Source organism: Parasteatoda tepidariorum, chromosome 12, assembly GCF_982258835.1.
Source record: "Parasteatoda tepidariorum strain Cologne lab strain chromosome 12, Ptep-v5.0, whole genome shotgun sequence".
Classification (NCBI taxonomy): Eukaryota; Metazoa; Arthropoda; class Arachnida; order Araneae; family Theridiidae; genus Parasteatoda; species Parasteatoda tepidariorum.
This window is the reverse complement of record NC_141766.1, coordinates 18,987,021-19,012,832: the sequence shown is the minus strand read 5'-3', so window position 1 is coordinate 19,012,832 and position 25,812 is coordinate 18,987,021. Positions and strand designations below refer to the sequence as shown.

The following is a 25,812-nucleotide window of genomic DNA, read 5'->3' as shown; positions in this document are numbered from 1 at the left end:
AACTAATTAATATTAATACAAGCTTTAAAATGTCATTCCAGCTACTCTGATTAAACTTTATATAATATTTTTTTAGATAAATATCTAAGTTTCAATATTTGATCATAATAAACAATACATAGATTTGTTATATGAGGGTTTCTTTAATCAATACTTAAAAAATAAAAACTGATTTTTGGAACTCTTTAATTAAAAAGGCACCAGCTGCTTCTTGTGAGAATATATTTTACTTGTTTATACTGAGCATATCAAAATAATCTGTGAGAGTGACAAGAACTTCAAATCTAAATTGTATAAAAATTCCCAAAAAAAAACGAAAACTCCCAAAGATTTTCTAGGTTTAATACGAACTTTAAATCTAAAAACCTGTATAGTGATGTAATTCCCAACATGACTTATGTAATACAAAATTTAGAAAAACTATATTTAAACAAGACATCATCCTAAACTTTTAAAATTTTAATTGCATAGTAGAAAACAGATGTTTTGTACTCTTTAACACATCACAAAATTTATGAAATTTACCACAATTAACACGTTTGATAATAGGTGACAAACATTTCATCCAAATATCAAAATCAACATTAAAATTTAGAGTACACAACAAATAGTACAACAGAGACAACAGTTTAAAGTACAACACCTTTAAAATACTTTTCAATATAGTTAAAACTCTAACTTGTATCATACAAAATATTTATAAGGAGACTTAGATGATTTTAAAGCTTAAAATCTGCTTTTAAAATATATTTAGTCAGTAAAACAAATGCTATAATTAAGCAAAGTTTATACAATTAAAATCTAGGTTTTAAAAACTAGCATGCAATTCTAACATTTGAAAACATTATGCACTACAAAAATTCTATTGTCAAACTAAAATATGAAAATCAACATACCATAACAGTAGTTTAAAAAAAAAAAAGGTAACCCTAAGAAACATTGAAACTTTTCGAATATACTAACATGAACATGTAATAAACTTATTTAGAGTAATAACAAAAAAGATTTATCATCTACATGTTCGATAATAGGTGACTAACATTTCATCTAAATATCAAAATCGACATTAAAATTTAAAGTACACAACAAATAGTACAACAGATTAGAGTACAACACCTTTAAAATACTTTTCAACATAGTTAAAACTCTAACTTGTTTCATACAAAATATTTATAAGGAGAATTAGATGATTTTAAAGCTTAAAATCTGCTTTTAAAATATTTAGTCAGTAAAACAAATGCTATAATTAAGCAAAGTTAATACAATTAAACTCTAGGTTTTAAAACCTAGCACGCAATTCTAACATTTGAAAACATAATGCACTAAAAAAATTCTTTTGTCAAACTAAAATAAGAAAATCAACATACCATAACAGTAATCAAAAAAAAAAAAGAAAAAAAGCTAACCTAAGAAACAATGAAACTTTTCGAATATACTAACACGAACTTCCAATAAACAAACTTATTTATTTAGAATAGCAACAAAAAAGATTTATCATCTTAAATATCAAAAAGCAAACAACTGCAATACTTTCTTAACGGATCATTGAGACCAATATGCCCAAGTAAAAAGCCTTCAAATGTAACACTAGCAATTTTAAGTAAAACTGTCAACATGTTAAAACAAAAATTACTATGCATGCATTCCTTTTTAGGTTAATTTTGAACTTAAAAATATTTCATCTTTAATCTTTTTTTTAAATAAAAAATAACTCTGTAATAAAAAATATAAATTTTGAGTAATAAATCAATAACATATTTAAAAAATTTCATAACTTTAAATTTATCTTTACCTCAAATCATGAAAAAACATGCAATTGAAATAAATCTTATTAATTAGAATTTAAACACATTGATTGTATATGTTAAGCTTATTTACAACAAAAAACCAAATAAAATATTCACAGATTTAAGAGCACTATCAAATTCAGGTTTAAAACTTAATAAAATATTATAAAATTAACGCTGGCTAAAAATTTTCAAGGTATAAAATTTAAACTTAACCAACCTCGTTACTTAACAGAACACGCATATTGCCTCCAGAAAATTTTTTCACTTACTATGTTTAAGATGAAAGTAACAGAAAATCAAAAGCCTCTTCATTACTTCAGTCCACATATATGGACTTTCACTTCTTAGCTTCTAAAAACATGGCAAAAGAAAAATTTATTGGTTTACTCTCACTTAAAACATTTTTGGACATTTAGCGTTCAAGGGTTTCTAATAGATGCAGAACATACAAGTCATTTAGATAGAATTTAACATAAACAGAAGTGATATTCGAAAAATGACACTTACACTAATGAGCCCAAAAACTTAATTTTAAATATTATATAATTTAGTTATTCTAATTTTTTTTTTTTTTTTTTTTAACTTGGTAGTTCTGTGATCAGCATGAAACTTGAAAATTTTAATTTACTTAATATTTAAAAATAATGCCGTCAAGAACATGCAGGTCCACATATGTGTATAGCGAAAATAATGACAGCATAGCAGTCAAATGAAATCTCACAGTATTATGAGTATTCAATTTTATGTCTATTTAGTAATGCTTTTATATGTATTTTAATTATTAGTTTTATATTGGAACATGCAAAAATTTCAACTTTTTTTTCTTGGCGATAAAATTTTTTTTAGGATTAGGATTATAAAATATTTATTTTATAATTAATGTTAAGATTCTTTTCAATAATTTGTTTTGCATAATTAAAATAGTTTTGATACTGAGATTTAATGTAGTATTAGATAGTATTCAGATAAAACTTTGTATTTTTTAAAACGCATTTATTTTTCTAAATAATTATTAAATTTATTCCTTGTATTTAAATGAATTGTATTGTATATAACATACCATAATATAACAATATGCATGTCTGTTCCTACAATAAAGGTGCAATTTAACATTTGAAATATTTATATTCTTTTACTTAAAGTTAAAACCTGAGGTCAACGTATGTGTTACTAAAATTAGTAGCCCCTGGCAGTACAATTCATATTTTGTTTATCTTATGACAGTAAAATAAAAATTTGAAACTGTAAAATATTTGTTTACTATAATCCTCTTCCAGTAGTGAAGAGGACAATGCACCAAAGAGATAAAGAAAGGAGAAGGCAAAAGTTAACTGCATTTACTGCTATATACAAAACCTACTTTGACATATCTTCAAATATATATACAAATACATATTTCAAGTTATTGATATGTCATTGTTACTATATTCAATACAGCAATTGTTAATAAAACTCTTTAAAAAACTAAATCACATATTTTTTGTGACAAATTCAATATTTAAAATAATAGATCTCTTGTATAATGTCAGAATAATAGCACCACTGCACACTGTAAAAAGAGGAAAATACATAGTAATCATAAAAAAATAAATCAATATTTAAACATAAAACTTCTAAGAAAGCTACATATTTTTCAAACTAACTCTTCTTCTCAAAAAATGGCCAAAATTTACAACAATAACAGATTTATCTTTTAGTTTATACCTGTATAAATGTTTTAAAAAATATCTCACCATAAAAGAGAAAGACAAGTTATGATATCAACTAAACTTAACTCAGTGGCACTACAGACCATAGGCCTACTGTGCCAATCATGATATCAACTACATCACTCAACTCTTCTCTTCTTATAAAAATCACACCTTGGTACTAGCTACTTCACATTAAATTGTTCAAATTGTAACATAAACTTAAACATAACATAATTCACGGTGAAAAAGATTCCAAAATAAAAATATGTAATGAGATAAAACAGTGAAATAAAATGTAAAAATATCTACATGAAACAATATTTTAAATGCTGATGTTAAACCAAAATTGCACTAATCAGCAAGCTAACAAACCAAAAAGATAACATTTACTCACTATCGAAAAATGAACAAACAAAACAATTTAATTAAACTACTTAGATGTATAACAAAATTTGACAATTAATCAATAATAAAACTATGCGTTAAAAATAACAGCTTTATCTAGCACTTTATACATTTCTAAAATAATGAAAGTAATTGAAAAGCATAAATAATATGCTTTTCAGTAAACACTTTTATAGAAACAGAATTTAAACAAAAAATGCTCTTATGTATGGCATGCAATGGTAATTGTCATCTTCATGACTGAAACTTCTTCAATTTGTTTTTTAACATATCATTTTCAGCCTTAAGACGCATAACATCTTCTTTTAATGAGGTATTTTCTTTCTCCAAATAAGAAGCCCTCAGAACAATCTGATTTTCCTTGACACGTCGTGCTTCACGTGAACGTTTTGCAGCAATATTGTTCTTATGTCTCCGAGCCCAATACTTCTCATCTTTCAAATTATCTGGAACAAAATTCTTTCGGGACTTTTTAACAATAGGCTGTGGTTTCAAATCGTCTTCAGGAAATACAGCAGAAGTTGGATCGTAGTGCTTGTGGCCAGGGGGTGTAGCTAAGGCCAAATCAGAAGGTGAAAACTTAACTTCAACAGAGCTACTAGCTTCTTCATCCGAAAAATCTTGCATGGATTGCAGGGATGAAGTTTTCATGGTTGCACTAGTAGTAGATCCTTGATGAGATGAGTCAGGAGCTGAAGAGGAAATAAAAATTTAAGTTTAGAAAAACTTAAGAGAAATTTATCATCCAACATCATACATTATCTAAAATGAGTTTAAAAATAGTAACAGTGTCATGATGTTAATCAGCATGAATTGTTTCAATTATATTTCATAAAGTAGGATCGTTAATCAAAAAAGATATATCATAAAATGGGGTAACTATATAGATTTACAAAAATTGTTATTTGATTGTGTTCTTTTTGCTGCCTGTGATAAACAGTAATGCACAAGCTATGGCCTGCCTGCAGGCTAAAAGTAACTCCTGTACTCTCTAAAATATTAATAAAAATACCGAAAGAAACTATAAAAAATATGAAAAAAAGTAAAAGAAAAATCTTTTGGCAGTTATTGGGCCTTGTTCAGTAAGTTACTGACTTATTTTTGTCCTTCTCAGAGTACCAGATAGTAACCTTAATTTAGCAAGTTCTGTTTATGGCAATGGCTCATTGTCATCAGCAATTTCTTAAGAATTTTTACAAGAGTTATTCGAAAAGTAAATATTAAAGCATAAAATTTTAATTCTGTTAATCTGATAACTCATCAGAAACAGTAAAAAAATTTTGTTTTCTAATTAAATAATAGTAAAAGTTAACTATGAAATAAGTATTTCAGACTAAATATATTTATTTAATTTATATTATCTTTACTATGAGGAAAATTTAGTTATGAATATGTAATTTATATTAGCAATTTAACTATAGAATATAAATACATCCTGAACTTTTACGATGTTATTGCTAGATCTCAACATAAAACTTCCTAATTTCTGTGGCCTGCTAACAAAATATGGTTGCACATTTCTGATTTACAGTAATATTAATACGCTGAGTCAATATTATAAGGAATATAATTTATTTACAATTCAAAATATCTATTAGGTTGTTCCAAAAGTATTTTATTTTATTTATTTATTATTATTCTTTTTTCGTTAATAAAAATGAAGGATTTTCCTATAAGCAATAATTATTATTGAATCATATATTGTCTATTTAGGACCAATATTTTTTGCCACCTTCCTAGCAGTAGCATGATAACATACACATAAATCTTTTGTTCCTTGTTGAAGTGGGTGGCCACTCAAATCAGGTTTCAAATTTCTCTGATTTTTCCAGGAAAAAATCCTAAAATTTCCAGGTCAATATGCTTTTTTCTCCTCTCATGAAGTGTAGGATGGGTACAAGAAAAGTATCAATATTATATAATATTTTATTTAAAATATTTCATTAATGTTATCTTATCATCTCTGACTCAGGGGATAGAGTGCTAGCCAGGTCACTTCATTCCCATGAGGTGACCTGGAAAGGTTCTCTATTCTTTAAGAAACCATTAGAGTTTCATGAGGCATTTTAGTTTAACAGGGTTATAATAGACCAAATTTTGATGCAAGCAAAGTATTGCTAAATTGATGGTATTTCAACTGTTTGGCAATAAATTTTTGTCTAAAAGTGGGTATAACAGAAGGTAAAATAATTTTAATTAAGAAAATTAGCAGGGGTGAAAGTTTAAAAAATTGTCAAGACTGAAAATTTCAAAATTAAAAGTGGGCGTGTCCTGTCCAATAATTTTAAGTGAATAAAAAATTATATATGAATTCTTTTCATAAAAATTGTGAACAAACTTTTCAATAAAAATTGAAATACACAAAATGGAAACAAGGCTTATAAAAATTCCACATTTATTTTAGCAAACCTACTATTGTTCAGGAGTATAAACAAAAAATGCAAAGTAATTAGTTATTTCAAGCAAAAATAGACCTTAAACAGGAAGGTGAAGTCACATGTTGCAGTGACGTTTTCCCCTACACACCTTCGCGCATTAGAGAAAACCGGTTCTCTCCTCTGACGTTAATCTACATATGGAACTGGGGAAAAGAAAGAAAGAATGAATCGGTCGTTGGGGACTTTTCCCACTGAATCCGTCTACCGCATTAAAAAAAAAAAAAAAAAAAAAAAACGAACTTAGAATTTACTTATAGTGATATTCCGTTTCGCTCCGTCTTGTGATATTTTTTTTTATAAAAAGACGGAAATCCGTCAAAATACGGAAAACTTTCACCCCTGAAAATCAGTAAATAATTCAAATTAGTAAAATTAAGAAAAATAAAATAAAAAATTCCAGCTTTTCTAACCTCGAAAAAAAAGAAGACTTTCTTACCAGTTTTGCTAACCCAGAGAAAAAATTCCTTGATAATTTCAGGCTTTCCAGGTGGGTGGCCACCCTGCCAGTTTTATGGTCTAAAAATTTCTATAGAGACCGAAGCCTTGTTGCAGACAATTCATTTTCTGTTCCCAGTGGTGATGTGCTTCAAAAATGGATAATTTTAGAAACACATGTGTCAACCTTTGAGATTATCCCTCAGGCTTTTCAAATTGTCATGAACCGTAAAATTTAATAAATTTATTCTCAACAATCTCATGAGTTGTTATTTGTTAGTTTGCATTAATTAATGCCTTTATTGTATCTATAGCAGCTTAAATTGGTATGGGGCATCTTTGTGCATCTTAATCGAAATTTTGCAAACCAGTTTTCTCACTGGCGTACTGCCAATTGGGGACGTAACGAGTGTTCAGCTACTATTCGGCCATTTTGCTGAATATTTGGTTCGCCAAATGTTCGATCAAATATTTGGCAAAGTATTTTCCTAGAAAACCATTTTCCAACAAAGTATTTTTTTTAAAATTTGAACAGACTTAATGAAGAATAATCAAAAATCATATTTCAGGGTTCCCACTCAATCTTTTAAAAAAAATTCAAGGACTTTTCAATGACTTTCAAGGACCTAAAATCAAATTTTTCAAGGACCTATTCGATATTATTGTTATACGCTAAAGTACATGTCAACCAGATTTTACAATTACGTAGAAGCAGAAATTGTATATTTTTAAATCATAATGCTTATTTGACAACAACAGAAAATTATTTATTAAATTTATCAGCTAATAATACGAATGGTTGATAGTTACATTGCTGTTTCAAATTACTTAAAAAAATTCCAATTGATCAAAAAAAAAAAAAAACTTCAATTGACACAGGATACTAGCCAACATTTAAAACTAGCATCAGTGAAACTTTTCATGACAAATGAATTAGAATTAATGAAACTGAATGAATGAGTAATGCATATTACATTAAACAAGCATAGTAAATAATTGATGAAGTTTGTGTAATTGCACGGTTTTTAAAATATAAATACTTTTTTTAATATGTTAGATCAAATTTTAGGTTACAGGAAATGTATATATTTAGATAAATTATCAAAATATATCTATTTAACATATCTGTTTCAATTTTAATATCAAATTTTCTATGTTCTTACTTAAGAATATCAGTAATATATTTTGAACATAATAAAATCTATTGTAGAACAATATTTTACAGATAACTAAGACTTACCAAGCTTTATTTTCAATAAAATATATCTATAAAATGTAAATTTTGTGAATAAGCCTAATTTTCACAAATTGCAATTTGTGTTTCGAAAGGTGCTTAATATAGGACAGATATGTCTGATTCTAAAATCATTTTGATGAGAATTGTGGGTGGTAATTCTCAAATCTCTCTTTTGTGAATCGCAATGCGTGATTTGTAAACTACTAGAATAAGAATCGTGAGGCATGATTGATAAATAACTTTAATGTGAATCATGATGTGATTTATAAAATACCTTAATACAAATCCTAATGAGTAATTTGCAAATCACTTTAAAGTAATATTCGATATGTGATTCATTGATCACTTTCAGTTAAACCACAATTCGTAGAACATTTCATGTGAATTTCTGATCCATAAATCAAGAATCAGTTTAATGTGCATACCTGCCAACTCTCCCGCATTTTGCAGGAGATTTTATTTTCATATTTAAAGTGGTAGTAAATATATACTATTTTTTCTTTTATAAATTTAATTTTTAAATGATTTTGATCACCACTATTCTTCCAAAAATTAAGCTTATATATTAATATGTGTTACTATCATGGTTGTGAACTTAATTTTTTTCAAATACAACGTATTTGTTTGCTTAAAATTGAAGTTTTAATTCCATTTTAATACCACTGGGGAAAATGATAATGGAAGGGATTAAAAGTTGGCACGTCTGAATGTGAATCACGATGTTTATTCATAATCAATGAAACCTGTAGGACTAAACTTTATTTATTAGCAGTAAAAACTGAATGTAAAAATTTGATTGTAAATGATACAAAATTAATTATCCTTCTTACATAAATTAAAAGAACAAGTAGGACAACAATATTAACCTGTCGTAATAATGAAGTCAACACATTAAACATGTTTCTAAATCAATTAAACCCTATATATCATTCGCAAAACTATGACTAAGAAACCTAAAATTTGCTAGAAATTTCAGCTTTCAAAACATCAGAGATATGAACAACAATCTGGTCTGAAAAATCTAGGAGAGAAAAGTTTTACATCTTCTTTAACCCCTTTTCACTTCAAGCATTAAAAATTGCATAATTAGAATTTCTATAATTTTCCTTTGAATTTATTTTTTTTTTTCATTACTTTTTTGCAAGAAAAATTAGTAGTATTTTAATTTATAAAAAATCAAGTACATTTCAAGTACCCTATGGCAGAATTCAAGGACTTTCTGGGGCCCTGATTTTTTTCAACCAAATTCAAGGACTTTCAAGGTTTTTGAAGTACCGTGGGAACCCTGTATTTTCTACTATACATTACATAATTAGAAATAGTTTTTACACATACTTGCTAAGTTTAAAAATTTGTACACAGCTTACAAATTTATGTTCCGGATAACAAATGGTAAGACAGATAACCGGTAATATAGAAAACTGTGATTTTCAACATTAAAGTTACACTTAAAGAACTGAGAATTATTATTATTATTATTTTTTTACCTTTTCTTTTTTAACTTTTGCTTTTATCCATGATTTTATAATGACAGGCAATTAAAATGGTTCAGTTCCTAGTAAACATTATTATTTTTTCTTCACATTTTCAGGAAAATACAGTAATTGGAAAACTGAGATGTTCAGCTTTAAAATTTTCTTCTGAGAATAAAGATTTTCTTAAATTTTTTCTTTTTCACTTTCGCATATATTTTGTTTTCATAGGCGTTTTTACATTAGTGCTGCATTTTTAAAAGCATTTAAATAGACTGCAATTATTATTATTTTTATGGATACTTTTTCTAGAAAACATTTTTAGCATTAAAGTGTTGTTTCAAGAATATTAAAAGGATTTATTTATCTCTTTCTCTTTTTCAACTTTAGTTTTTCTTCTTTTTTTATACAGCTGTTTGTCAGATTTTTATTTATCTTAAATGTTTCGAATGGATAACTATTATGTTTTTTTCATCCTTTACTGATACCAACAATGTAACCAAACTTTGATTGATTTTCAGTAATGACTATAATCATTTATTCATAAAAAATATTTATTAATGATTTTTTTTAAAAATGTTGCTACATAACAGATTTTTTTCAGCCATTTTTACCTTTCTGATGATGAAAAAGTAAAATATGCTGAAATTCCTACTTTTAACTTTCCATTTTTGAAAAAGTATCAACAAAATACTACTGCATAGAATTTATAGAATTTTTCACAAGTAAGCCTTGCTTTATCAGCTGTCAAAATATATAATGATTATGTGGCTTAAGTGTAAAGTTGGCTGTGAAAAAATATACCTTAAGTTCTCTGTTGGGAAAAAACCAAATTACTTTCTGAACAATCCAATACGTCTTTGAGTTTAAAATAAATAAAATAGATTGAGCTTATGATGAAAAATCAAGAGCTAATAATGTTGTACAATAGTGCTGTTCAGTATTTCAACGAACTGTGCTGTACGAGGATCCTCACACCAGTTTTTGTTTTTTAAAAAAAAGCATGATATGAGCATTGTTGAATCATCTGATTTTGATTAGTACAAGAAAAATCAAGTAAAAAGAAACGATCTCATTTCTTAAAAACATTAGATTTATAATAATTTGTTCAATGCTGGTTTTTAGGTTTAATTATAAATAATAGCAATATAATTAATAATAAAAGAATTAATAACTCTCTTAAAATTAATAATAATTGATACAGTTACATTTATTATCCATTCCTCTTTATGAGTAAACTCCACAAAAAATGCCCACTTGCAATATTTTGACACTACTACCCAAATATGAAAATTACAAAACATAGGAAAAAATGCAGAATTAATAATAAATGTAGCTTGAATCCTAATTAATAAATAATAGATAAACAAATAACATATTTTTCATGTATAACATGAAACATGTCTACTTCAATAGCACCAAAGCATTACAAAACATATGAATTGGAGATGAGTGAGTACCACTTTTTTTTAATACCTACAATTAAATTATCAGGTACATATTAATGTTTATTTAAATTTAATATAAATGTAGGAGTGAAGAAGTATTAAGTAAAGATTCTATTGCTTCTTTTAAGGCTTTACGCCTATATTGAGGTTTTAAGCATACTTAAGCATCACACGCTTAGTACAAAACATCAGATCCCATTTCTAATGTGCATGCATAGTCAGTGAGTATTTCTAATTGTCTAATTTGAAACTTCAATTTTTGGAGAATTTCATAAACTTAAAGTATGAAGTTTTACAAATAGTAACTAGTTAAATTGCTATGTCTTGTTCTAAAATTAGATCTTAATAAGCAACATCAATCTACACACACATTTCTTAAATAAACATTTAAATAGAATAAATACCAAACTTACTAGGCAAGGTCATGTTTGGTGTCATGTGATCTTTCAAATTTTGTTGCAAGTTGTTCTGATATATTGGTCTATCATCTGAACATGGCTCTAAAAATGAATCAAGATCAATGTAATCTACCTTAGATTCATCCCATAAGTTAGGACCAAGAAAAGCAGCAGATGCATCAGGTATAATATCCAAGCAATCTTTATCATCTTTTCCAAGCTGAACCACTAAAATAAATATAAAACTTACAATATTAGAAAAAATTCATGACTTGAGATATAAAAAAATTTATCAGTATACAAACCATATAAATAAATATTCATCACTTAAAAATAATTAGCTTTTTCCTGAGAAAAAGTTACGGAGCAAACAAATACAAATAGCTTGAAACAAAAAGGTGCACAATGTAAATATCAACTAACAATTAGTTTTGTGAAATAGAAAATTAACCAGGAAAGAGAAAAAATGTATAATAGATATTTTTCCTGAACATTAACTGCTATGTTTTCGAATGTGAATAACAATTGGTGGTTTAAGAACTTTAAAAGTCTGAATGAGACTACTATGAAATAATAACCAATGGTAAATGGATGTGTCCAGCAACATGCATATTTTCATTACAGACATTGGAATTGGGACCATTTACTAATTGATAATTTCAGTTTCTAATAGCAATCCAAAAGCATATGCAGAACAGGGGTGCAGAATGCGCATGATGGGTCGAAGGAGGTTCAGAGAAAATCAAGACAATCTTGAAAAAAATTTCTGTTCTAATTAAATAAAATTGGTAAAAAAATTTTAATTCCTTAACTGACTATCTAAAAAAGGTAATATTTTTCGGTATATTTTTCGCAGAATCTTATGATCTAAAATGTTACTTTTGTGCGATTTTTGGATTCAACGAAATCTTGTATTATGCTGTCGAATTCCAAACTATGCAAAATGTCGTATTCAATAGATATAAGTGCGAGCAATGCCAAACGATCTTGATTCATTGTTGAAGGCAAATAATTTTTTATCAATTTTAATCTGGAGAAAGATCTTTCTCCTTCTGCATTTGAACCAAGAATCGACAAATATATTCTTAATGCAATGTGAAGGTTAGGAAAAGATTAGTTATCATAGTAGTATCCTGAAAACTATGAAGCTATTTGTAGTATAAATATTTCTTGTAAGTAATGTCACTATCAATTTCACTGTTTTCTTTGCTGGTTTGTTGTTGTATTGTTGATCTGAAGTGTTTACATAGTTATCGATCGAACTAATCATAATGGTATTATCGATATCAACTGCAATATCGGCAGTATGTCGGTATTGCAGATAAAGTTCAATAAACAAATTTGTAAATTAAAATCCATATTAATAAAAATGCAAAAAAATATGTAAGAAAATTTTAGCATATATTTTGAAAAGAGGGGAGGAGTGGGAGAAGGAGGGGAGGGCCCAAAAACGGCTGCGCCTAGGGCCTACGAAAGGTATAATCCGGCTCTGCATTCAAGCCATTAATAGTTTTTAAGCATTTATAAAATAGTCAATCATAGATTTGACAATTTAATTGGGTATACTGCTGACATATTGCATCATTCAAGGATGGTCACCAAGAATCACAGGAATCTTGTTCAAACACACACGAGTGGTAATTCTTGATTCGTCATCGGTCAGCTCTCAATTTATACAGTTCATAGAAATTTCCAGCACATGTTGAGTAATATTGTTGAACAATTCCATTTTTTCTACACACTAGAAGAGTGAGAATCTGAGTAAGAACTTTAGTAAATGAATAACGGAAATACGAGGGCAAATCGCAAATCTTGGATGACACAGTCGATTATGAGAGCGGCTTTTGTAACTACGAAAATTTTAAAAAAATAATTTCTTTTTAAGAATAATGCTATCAAACAGATAAAATGTTCAGTAATGTGAAAATTGTGTTTCTGTTTCCAAACACTACAGCCTACTGTCAACCACTGAATCAGGGTATATTAGGGTCATTTTAGCAACAATATAGGAAGTCAGAATCTGCATCTGAAGTTGAATAAATTAAATCGTTCAGTGCCTTCATTACAGAAAAAAAAATGAGAGAGAATTTCTCACCCTTTCTCAAAAACAGGGTGAGATTTCAAAAAGTTGAGTGAGATTTCTAAAAATTAAAAAAACAAGAATAGACTTGGAAAAAAAATTTTCTTTAATTATAATACATTTTTAACATCTTCTAATTGAATATTTTTGCTGTATCATCATATGGAAAATGTTTTTCACTTTTTCATCAACTATTATATTTATTTGGCTGAAAAATATCCGTATTGGTTTCGTTTTGACCGTTTCTACCAACATTTGTTTCATTTGTCTTACGAAGTAGATGATGTCGCCTCAACAAGGTATTTGTCCATCTTACATTGATGCACAAAGAATATAAACGTCTTACATGAATAAACCTCACCTACTGTGAGCACATGGTTGTAGAGAAATGTGTTCTGAAAGGGGTTCCGTGGTTCTGGGGGGGGGTGTTCTGCTGTTTGCACCGGTTCTGAACAATACTGGTAAATAGGGAAACTAGATAACAAGAGCCGATGTTCAAAATAATGAAAAATCAAGGAAGAAAAGTGAAACAGAGTTTATTCAAAATGGCAAAAGACGAAATTTTTTTTCAAAATTCTCTAATTTTGAAATTGATTAATAGAGTGCACGAACTTCTCACATTAATGATTTTTTATTGCGAGAAAAGAAAAAAATATGTGAGATTCTCGCACTGTAGTGAAAACACTGTCATAAATTGTTTCTTGGATGAGGTAGTGAACTGGATTAGTATCAGTGGCATACATAAGGGTAACACAAGCAGTGTTGTAAAACATGGTTTTAAAAAAAAATCAGTCAATTACTTTCCTTTTTAGTTGTCTAGTAGTTTGTTTATATGGAAAATGAATGAAATTATGATTGTAACTTCAGGCATAGAATTCCAGCGGATATTTCGGCATTCTATCCAGTCTGAAAATTGCTGATTTACTGGTGAAAAATTATTTCTTGAGATAAATCATTTAGTGGTCAGATGAAGATTGAAGCTTGTATTTAAAACAGGCACAAATTGAGATTTTAGAAATTCAGCTAATAGAAAAGTGGTTGGAATTTTGATTGATATTAATTTTCCTAAGAGGACAAATTTTTCTTGTAACCATCAGAAAACAATTGAAACATATGTCATCTAGCACAAAGCTTTTGTCAAAATTTGATTGCATCAACTAGTCTGAGAAAGGTCAAATTTAGGGGCAGTCGTCACCTCTCAAATTAAAGTGACGGAGCAGATAATGAATAATCAAGTAAAATTGGATATTTTGGAGAGAGAAAAAAAAATTTTTTTTTTCAATTTTAAAGCTTTTGTTTTTAATAGAAAACTTTGTATTCTTCTGAAATTTAAGGGTGAGGGGAATAATGTGCTTTGGCCTTTCAGATATTTATTCAGATATTATACAGCAGATTTTAAGCTTCAGACATTCCCCACGACAAAGTCAAGTAAAATTGGTAATTTTAGAGAATCTTGAATGGGCAGATAGCTTTATGATTTTAGAGAGTGAAGAGCTCTCGGAGTTTTGTCTGTTATTTTGATTGTCCATGTATCTTTGTATCTGTGTCTTCCTTATTAAATATGTTTGTGAACATTTGTTATTTGTTTTCTTTTTGTATGGACCTGCTATGTGTACATCTGGTAGATGTTAACCCATTAAGATAAATGAGGAACTGGCCGCACACAACATATTAAAAATGTAACTCACTCGATTCAGAATCTAAAATTTTCATCTCTAAAATATCTTTTAAAATACAAGAGAAAAAAAGCTGTTAAATAATTAAAATTTTAATAGTAGGAATGAAGTAACAACAAATATGTCTTTCATAATAAATTAAAAACTTATAAATAAAAATAAACAATCAGTTTAAAATTATCACTTCAGTTATACAATTAGACAATCGGAGAAATATAGGATTTCTACTTCCAAAAAGAGGTGAAAATCGACACAAGAATGTTAGAGGAAAAAATCCCATTCAGCAAGCCGAGCGATTAAAAATTAGCCACAGTTATCTGACCCTCCTTGTAAAGGATGAAAAAAGTTGTTTTCCTCCCCTACTCGAAGGTAGAAAGTTACCTTTGTTTCGAAAGTAATATTGTAAATAGTAATAATGATAAAAAGTTTTGACCAACATTTTCATAGTCTGAAAAGATTGAAAAATGAATAATATTTCCCTTTTTTTTTTGGAATGATAGTTACGATTCTTATATTTAAAAAAACCCATTTCCTAAAGTATAACAAACTAGCCATAGACATTACATGTTAAAACTGAACCCCGAATTCCCGTGGTTCAAAACTTTCATCTTAGAAATCACAACAGCAACTTTTTCTACAGGAATCTGATTGCCTCTCTAAAATATTACTACATCATAGGTATAATTCATGGGATATTTCTGTATCATGATCTGCCATTACATTCGTTATGGCATTAAATTGATTTTAAATGGAATTTTTTTTTTTTAAAAATAAACATGTCAATGTTTGCCCATGGGTGGCTACAAGGTATACCCTTTTTGAGTTAGTCCCTTTCTGCAATGTTTCTTTAGTTTCTGCACTGTAGCTGAATAATCGTCAAGTCTTGGCAACTTCCAGGCAGCAGCCCATGAGAAACTTTAAAAAATACATAAAGGGACTAACTCGAAAAGTATAACTGACAGCGGGGATATTTTTGGATCGTACTCTGTCGCACAAACTACAATCACCAAGGTGCCAAATAGATTTTAAACTTGCGAATTTTATTTTTTTAAAAAAACATGTAGATGTTTACCCGGGGGTGGCTATGAGTTATACCTTTCGAGTTGGTCCCTTTCTACGATGTTTTTTTAAGTTTCTCGCGGGCCGGCCCGGAAGTTTCCAAGACTTGGCGATTATTCTGCTACAGATCACGATACGGATATCTCCTCCTAATAGCCACCCCCGGGCAAACCTCTACATGTTTCTTTTTTTAAAAATTTCAAGTTTAAATTATATTTGTCACCTCGGCGATTGTAGTTGGAGCAACAGATCACGATACGGAAATATCAAACTAAGCATATTAGATTCTGTAGATTAACATTAGGTATCTTTATTGGAGTTCGATATCAACAAACAAACAACGATAGCTATAAATTCAAACATGAACTATAATGTCATGACAAGCATGAAATCATTGTCATACATGAAATAAAAACTTCGCGGATAACTGATGGATTTTTGTTTAAAATGATATTTTATCTCGTAAGATTTTACTTCGATCACTACATCAAATACATGCTCGTATTTAAATGCTAAGTAAATAAGTATCGTACCTTGCAGTGGGTTTGATATGTCTCTGCATTCTTGCAAATAATTCTGCAGAGTCATTCGACTGACATTCATATCATACTCCATTTTGACAATATTTAACTAAAGAATAACTTTGTTTTTAGAAATCTAGCAAAACAGAGATATACGCAGTTGTCACCGCTGGATAGGTCATAAACAATATTTTTTTCTTTTAAATATCAATAGGAATGAAATCACGAGTTTCCTGGATATAAGGAACCCATAAGAGGAAGTGAAGGTCCTATTTTTCCGGTGGCAACGAAAACTGGGTTACTTTTTTCAATCATCGTGGCGACTTTTCCTATCTGTTAAATCGCCACATCGCCAGTGTTCGTGTGCATATTTGTTGTGATGGCTTGTTAATTTCATGTGTTGAAATTTTACTGCATGGGATAGATATCTAATCTGTTGTGGTTAGTAAAAATGATTAATATATTAATTTTCTGTATTCATTTTATTTATTTTTAACTAATTTAATGTGAAAACATTGCATAAATGTTTATATATTACTTTCTATAAAGAGTAAACATCATTCTCGTGTTATTTTCCACTGAGAATGAATTTTATAATGCATTTATAACTCCACTCTACTAGAAAATTATTTTTACATGCTTAGCATTAATTGATTGAGTGGTTATTGTTTAAAAAATTTGTTAAATAATTTTTGCAGAGGAAAATTTCTGATAACCTAAAAATGTTTTCATATTGGAATATTTATTCTAACGAATGTTTTGATAATTAAAAATGTTTTAGTGGAATCAGAGTTAATATATCAAAAATGAGCTTGCATAAATTTTAGGAAATTATATAGTCTGTTATTTATGTATAATAATAAATGAACTTACGTGGAGATAAATGCTTGTGTTTTGTGCTGTTTGTCATTAGAATTTAGCAATTTTCACAAACATGAGTTTAAATACAGCTGATTTTTATAACCATTTGAGTGTAAAAGGGGTTCTTCAAATCTTGTTTTTAATTTATAATTTTAGAATTATTTTCAAAAATAAAGACAGAATTCGCGATCGCAACACTCGAATACGCCATCTGGGGAGAGACCGGTTTCATGCCTTTAGCCCTTCTCCCTTCCCTCTCCTGCTCTTTTCAGTTGTATAGGAATGTACTACGATATTTTCCCTTTTCTTAATATTTTTCCTTTTTATTCAATAAAAATATTTTTTTAAATTTCCGTGATACTTTTCTTCAGAACTATGTTTAATGCAGTTTTCAGCTCCATATAGTTTTCCAACTTAAAAGATTTTAATCTATATGAAAATCAAGAGAGAAACTAACGGACTTCCTTCCTCTATGACTTTCCACACGCTAATGGGGAAAGCATGTGAAGTGTTGTCATAGGTAGAGCGTTCTGCTCGACGCCACCTGCAGCCCATTTCGATCGCCAATTAACATTAGCGGTCACAGATTAATTTTCAAACAAGGAAGAAAATAAGCTTTTTGAAATCTGATGAATCATCATTGAGGAAAGCAGGATTAAATTTAAACCTGATATGTTTCAAACATTTGCCTTTCACATCCTCCTGGTTTTCTTTAGCAATCTACCAAGTTTTATTGTTTTAGAATTTCGTAGGAATGATTTTTCAGATTTTCTTAACGTTCCTGCGTTAATTTCGTTGAACTTTACTTAGCAACACATGTATGTGTTTTCATTTAATTTTGCGCATCCTAAAAAAGCATATTAAAAACTGTGGTAACGGAGCTTCTTATATAATGAGCTTATCAAAATATATGATAGCATATATATATAAAAACTTTAGTTCAAATAAATAAGTAAGATTACAAAGAGTTTGAAAATTTTGTTAAATATTCTTCCCCAAACCATTGAAACAAATGAATTTTCGAAAAATGTTATTATTCCGTTCTCATCTTTTACCTGATGCGTGTAGAAGATTCGCATCATAATGTATATTTGTAATTAATAGATTTAAGATATCAATAAAAACTAAGAAAATACTTAATTGTGGATCTCATTTTTCTATCATCCTTTGTATTTTGAAACATTTTGCAATCTGATCCTCTCTGAATCCACTGCTTTTCTAAATTATTTGACGGTCTAATAAAGTATTTTTGGAATACATTCGATGCAAATATGTCAAAAAATTTCACGCGACGTACAAAATTAACCAGTAAATAAAAAAGATATTTTGTTTCATATTAACTTTATTTCAACAATGGTTAAAAAATATAATATTAAACGCAGCGGGAACAATTTTTCAAAGAGACATTTTTTTTTCTTCAAAGAAAACTAGTTAATTTTAGATAAATAATCTCTTTGCTGGAGAACAATCAAAATGTAAAAAAGCTAAATACAGTTTTTTTTCATTCATAACTTATTTCCGAACAGTTTTGAGAAAATAAAGACCATTTCATCACATACATTTATTATTTAACCGTGTAATTATTAAATATGGAATGTCCTTAAAAGCTAAAAGAATAAAATTGCATAATCTGCCACTTAATATTGTTATGCATTTGACGCAATCCGGTCTTATAAAGTCGAAAAGAAATTTTTGAAAGTTATTTGATAATGAAATAAAATAGTTTTCAACACCAGCATTTGCTGAAATTTAAAAAAACAATCGTACGCCATATTTCACATTAATTATTAGTAAAAGAAGGATACATCGTCTGAAATGGAAATTATTGGTTAAAAATTCTAAGAACATTCATCATAGTCTCTCAAGTTTTATCACGAAATTAATCCTTGAAAAAATCAGAATATAAAATTTGAATTCGATGATGCTGTAAGTTATTTAAAATTGTAAAAGAAAACAAAATCAATATTGAACTTTTGATTTCAACAAAGGTGTCTTTAAAAATTATTTCTCTGTATTAATGGAAAATTAAGGTAATTAAAAAAAATTTATCTTTCGTAAATACCAACTAACTCCAATTATAAACTAAATAAATACTACAACAATTAACAATGATGCATAAATTTTGTAGCATTATTAAATTTAAACTTTTATTTTGCTAAATTACATATGAATTATATAAATTTTTAACTCATAAAAATATCATTTTATGGATTTAAAGAAGGAATTTTAAAAAAATCGAAAGTTTTGAAACGGCAGTTTCAAAACTTTCGAAGAATTCCAAAAGTTGTCCAGACTTTCCAAAACTTTGGAAAGTTTTGAAGTGGCACGTGCTTCCTTAGGTCCTTTCCCTAGGAAATAATGATCAAACAAACTAGAATATAAATTTCGAATTCCAAAACATCCTCGCGTGCCAAACGTCCCGCAGTGGACTGATCGTTATGACACGGTTCCCAGCAGATCACCGAAGTCAAACATCACTGGCTGCGGTCAGTGTGCGGGAGGGTGACCACTTGGATCAGTCTGCGTAGGGACCGAGGGTGTGCGGTATTGGTCCTCGTTAAACTGTGCTACCGTAAAGTGCTCGACTTCGCGCGCAGGTCGTCGGGCTACCGAAGCGGGGGTGCCATCCCCTCCGCAGAGGATCAAAATTGTGATGGCATGTCTTCGGATCATCCTCCGGGATGTTTCCCAGACCGTCGCCAATAGCCCATTGTGCAGCTCTAGTGCGACGTAAATTAACAACAACAATAACAAAAACAACCAAAACATCCTGCCAGTTTCGTAGATAATTTGAATATTATGAGACAAAATTTATTTATATTACTGTGAATGAAAGAAATTGGTGGTTGTTAACTTCCACCGGTGAATGTTGACAATAACATAATCGCTTTGGTAAATGTCCGAATTATAAACTAGCTCTATAGTTAAGTCCAACTGCCCGATATACATTTGCATGGGTGTTATTACATATTAATAACATAATCGCTTTGGTATATGTCCGAATTATATACTTCCTCTAGTTAAGTGCAACTACCCGATATACATTTGCCCGGTATGCCCTATATCAATGTATTTTAAAGGTTCAGTGCCACTCCCCGGTATGTCCTACATTGATGCTTTTTTAAGGTCAAGTGCCACTGCCCAATATGCATTAAATCGGTTCTCCGAACACTGATGTTTCACCCAAGATATTAAAATAGCGAATAAATAAAATAATATCAACGAATAAAGTAATACCTAATCGGATATAACAAATATTTCGGACGTTCACCAAAGCGACTATGTGATTGTTGGCATTCACCGGTGAAAATTGACATTCTCTTGATTTCAGTCATTCACGGTAACAATTATGCTGTAAAATATTTGTCAGAAAGAAAAAGTAGTTATGAAAAGTATATATATATATATATATATATATATATATATATATATATATATATATATATATATATATATATATATATATATATATATATATATGAAATAACGGGGAATCCACACCGGTATTTTTCAGTTAATTATGAGTCAAAACAGCTGATTAAGGAGTTCAGTTTCGACATAATCTTTTATTTTACTAAACGATGGTGAAATAGCAGTTTCACCCCTCTCCAGCCGGAGAGGGAGAGATAGAGTTTCAGTCAGATCTGACGGAGTTTATTTCGTAAGCATGAAATACCAAAAAGACGCAAAAACCATTGCTCCTCTATTTTATACGATAATTAAAATGTGTGAAGAGGCCTGTCATATTGCCTTTTCTGTATTCTTGCGCCTCATCAAAAATATTTATTACTCATAGAAAATCGTTTAATCCTTCCTTATATGGAAGTGAAAGATCTTAAAATACCTTCTCTTTTGAAATATAAATGTAATTATTATTCATTGGTATGTTTTCAACCTTGAAGTCCTAAAATAGAATTTCTACCCTTATCCTTCACCAAAGATATTTAATGAAAACGACAGAGTTTTAATGCTTTTATTAATGCAAAAGTATTTAAAATTTTTGTATTACGCACACACACACACACACACACACACACACACACATATATATATATATATATATATATATATATATATATATATATATATATATATATATATATATATATATATATATATATATATATATATATATATATATATATATATATATATATATATATATATATATATATAAAATATATATATATATATATATATATGTATAAAATATATATATATATATATATATATATATATATATATATATATATATATATATATATATATATATATATATATATATATATATATATATATATATATATATATACATAAAGTTAATATATTAAGTATTACCAATAATACTTAGATTTTGTTTTGTTTCGCCAAAAAATTGCATTTGAAGTAGTATGCATCTTTTTAAAGAAATCTTTAAATGATACTTTCATGAATTGATAACACTTACATGAATGTGATAATCGATAAATTAAAAACCATCTAAACTTTTTAAATTGTTAATAAAAAATTATTACTGGGATTACGTGGGATTACTAGATTACTTAGTTGGACTAATTGGATTATAACTATTTTTCTAATTAATTATGAATCCATTTATGCTGTGATTATCCTCAACAGTGAGTCCTAAGATCTTGATAAAATTCTGACTGAGACATTTATTTGCGACACCAAAACATGAAGTTTTTAATCAAATTGCGACTTCATGTGCCGCAAACATTTTTAAAATATATGAACAGAGTGTTCCGTTTCCTCGTTCTTAATATAAATTGTTTAAATATTTATTAAGAATTTAATCTAAATAGTGCGTAATTAATTGCGTACTATTCAGATTAAATTCTTAATAAAATAACCTATAATTATAGGTTATTTTATTAAGAATAATATAATTTAGAATAATTATAGGTTAACCTATAATTATATGCGACCGATAATCATACCAAAGAATAAAGAGGGGTTCTATAATATTCTTTGATTATAGGTCTCAGGCTAATATGCGGGGAAGCGAAGAAGTAACAAAAAGATAGTTGGAAACTATCGAGTCCCTAAGGAAGAAAGGATGAAGAAACGGCAAAACCAATTTGATTGCCTAATGATTCTTAGATATAGTTCTACCGATCTTCTTTCAATTTTTTTCTGTTTCACCTGAAAATCAAATATGTTTCGTTATTTACCCCAACTGGGATTCGCTGGTTTTCAAAGATAAAGTTTTGCTCTCGCTTAAATTTTAATATGCATGAAATTTATTTGCAGCTTCTGTCTATAGTTTCTTTTAAGTATAATTTTGACTATAATTTATTTTCCTTCTTCAGAAGAAGTTAAAAAGCTGAAGCGTCAAAACAACGAGTTTTCGAAGAATCATTCTTTTTCAGTAAAGGCTAACATTAACACACACAAAATAATTTTCAAAGCTATACATTAAGAATTAGAAAAATGTTTTCCCCTCCCCCCTTTGTTTAAATTTAAATATCTGAATCCAAAAACCAACTCATGTATATGTGACCAATATGTTTCGTTATTTTCACAGAATTGCAAATGCATGTAAATAATGCCTCTTCGAAGAAGGTCTAAAGCATTTTCAGCGTGGGAGGAAAAGAAAATCTTTGATGTCAAGCTTTGTGCTCTCAAAATAGTGTTCAAGCACAGTAAAATCAACATAAACTACAATTCAATTCGTAATCAAATACTTTTAAAGGTAAGTGTAAAGCGAAATGTCAATATAACATCAAGGAATTTTTTTTATACTAATTAAACAATTTTACAAAAATTATTTTTGTTTTAAGTTTTATGAAAGAAAGAAAAAACATTATTTCAATTGTAAAAGTTTCATTTTCTTCAATAGTCTTTTCTATTTCGGAAAGATTTGCTAGTCCGAATATATTAGCAATTGTTTCCACACTTTTTGACAATGTCAGAAAATTCTTCTTTTAAAATGTAAAAAATTTTAGAACGACTTATTTTTCAAGGAAACAAACAAACAAACTAAAAAAAAATTTATCCCTCCCAAAATTAAATTTTTTTTGTATACTCCTTTCTATTTTCATTTCATTGCTATAGGGATTTACTAATTCCATCACTAGATGGCAGCTCTGCATTAAAGTACACTCTACTAAAGGCTCTGTTGGAAGTTTAGAATTGTAAAATTAAATTATCGAATTAATTACTAATAACTAATTAACTAAGTTAACACATATTTCTAAATCGAACATCCCGAAGGATGATCCGAAGACATGCCATCACAATTTTGATCCTCTGCGAAGTGGATGGCACCCCCCGCTTCGGTAGCCCGACGACTTGCACGCGAAATCGAGCTCTTTACGGTAGCACAGTTTAACGAGGACCAATACCACACACCCTCGGTCCCTACGCAGACTGATCCAAGTGGTCACCCACCCGCACACTGACCGTAGCCAGTGATGCTTGGCATCGGTGATCTGCTGGGAACCGTGTCTTAACGGTCAGTCCACTGCGGGACGAAAATACAATTTACTGTCCATTTTTTATGTTTTATTATATTGTTATATGGATGGTGTTTTCAATAGAAATGTAAACAATAACAATCTCGAGCTTGGCACCTACTCTAGTTCCGGTTAAAAAGTTTGCAGCTGCTTACTACATGTTATTCTGATAGGCGATGTTTTCAAACGGAAAATTTTTGCTTTCAATAAAAGAAATAAATTAGCTAATTTCTGAGCTCAAATCTGCCGTATTTCATAAGATATTAATGTTATTATGTAATTCTGCTGAGTTTGGAGTGAAAATTTGTTTTAGTTATTTTGTTATTTATTATTAAAAAAGGTGACATGGTTGCTAGATTTTGAATAACTCGCTTTCTTGGCAGTCTTGATTTGGCCTCTTTCCATTTGTTTATTACTATTTGTTCATGTTGCAAGCTGTGCACCATCTTACGTTAGTGTTAACACTTTTAGTATTGTAAACACAAATATTGTTAGCATTGTAAACATAAGTAATAAGTAATCAAATACATTGTTTGCGAGAATCTCAAAACACAATGATGCCAAATGGCTTTAAAATACAACTGAAACAGTAACCCGAAAATTTAGGCAGTCCCGAGCTTGCAGCGTTCCCTTGTGTAGAAAACACCATCCATTCTAAATCAAAACTAGTACAACTAAACACTCAACAACAAAAAAAAATTGGTAGTAAATTTTTTTAAACGCCAATAATAAGATAAACCTCAATAATAAGGTAGCCCTGAAAACCAGTCTTTCATTGCCATCAGGAAGATAGGACCTTCACTTCCTCTTACGGGTTCCTTATATCTACGGTACTAAGAAATCACATGTCATGCGCAACTCAATGAAAAAAAGTTGAAGTTAATTCTTAGAAGATGCAGACAAACTGCGTCATCTTTGCGCTCGAAATGAGCTACAGGTGGCGCAAAACAGACCACTCTACCTATGGCAACACTTTATATATTTTCGCCGTAATCATCTTCATAGTCATAGGAATTGCGTTAGTTTATCTCTTGATTTTCAAATGGATAGTAATTTTAAGTTATGTTATTATATGGAGCTCTAAACACGCAACCATCGAACGAGCTAGGTATTGAAAAAGGACTTCATTTTGATGAGTGATGGAGAGACTGTTTATGACTTCTAATGCGACATGATCTTCTGGACTTGGTCTAGGGCTCTAGACCAAGGAGATAAGCAACAACAACACAATTTTATCGTTTACAAATATAAAATAAAATAATTGTAAATAATAAGAAATAATTAGATAATCATAAATATAATAAAATTTTTATAAATAAGGAAATAAATATAAAAATAGAAAGTTATAACATTTTGATAAATTAAATAACTCTTTTTTCCATTAGTTCATTAAATCTAAAAGCACTAGATAATAAATTTATAATTTCTAAAGTTTTATAATCTAATGATGAAATTTCTGGATGATTCAATGACACTTATTTAAAAAAACATTCAAAGCATGATTCTTAAAAAAAGGTTATAAATAAAGATGTATTTGATTTGTAATCTGTCGTTATTTTTAATTTTAAGAATATATCTTTTTGTCTCTAACTGTTATTAAATATAGTTTTAAGTGAATCGATTCACTTATAATTAATACACTAATGCAAACAAATTTAATACAAATACTGCACATTAAATCTTTGAAGAAAAATTAAAGATTAAAATTAATAGATATTTATTTTAGAGAACGTAATTGTGAAAATGAAAGAAGAATTCATCCCCTTTCAGAAACAATGCTGCGAACTCCGTGAAAGAGCTCAGGACCCCCTAGCGAAGGGAGAACGATTAAAGAATAAACAAAAGC

The 25,812-nt window shown here is 28.8% G+C and overlaps 2 protein-coding genes across 2 annotated transcripts in view; one reads left to right on the top strand and one right to left on the bottom strand.

Moving 5' to 3' along the window:
• Positions 1–444: 444 nt before the first annotated feature.
• On the bottom strand, positions 445–16,884 carry LOC107446031 (hepatic leukemia factor). The gene is made up of 3 exons (XM_016060565.4): positions 16,663–16,884; positions 11,330–11,542; positions 445–4,578 (listed from the first exon to the last, which is right to left on the bottom strand). The coding sequence occupies exons 1-3, from the start codon at positions 16,742–16,744 to the stop codon at positions 4,121–4,123; spliced, it is 753 nt and encodes a 250-aa protein (XP_015916051.1). The 5' UTR covers positions 16,745–16,884; the 3' UTR covers positions 445–4,120.
• A 6,157-nt stretch (positions 16,885–23,041) lies between these two features.
• Sil1 (Sil1 nucleotide exchange factor) overlaps positions 23,042–25,812 on the top strand; it is a 38,999-nt gene continuing 36,228 nt past the window's right edge. The window contains exon 1 of the mRNA XM_016060556.4: positions 23,042–23,203. Within this exon, the coding sequence (XP_015916042.3) occupies positions 23,057–23,203 (147 nt within the window). The 5' untranslated portion in view covers positions 23,042–23,056. The remainder of the gene's footprint in view (positions 23,204–25,812) is intronic.

Excerpts from the sequence above, each read along its gene's own strand:
- LOC107446031 (XM_016060565.4), bottom strand. The coding sequence starts at position 16,744 with ATGGAGTATGATATGAATGTCAGTCGAATGACTCTGCAGAATTATTTG. Across the intron at positions 11,543-16,662 it reads CATATCAAACCCACTGCAAG|TGGTTCAGCTTGGAAAAGAT; the intron begins GTACGATACTTA and ends TATTTATTTTAG. Across the intron at positions 4,579-11,329 it reads ACCAAACATGACCTTGCCTA|CTCCTGACTCATCTCATCAA; the intron begins GTAAGTTTGGTA and ends TTTCCTCTTCAG.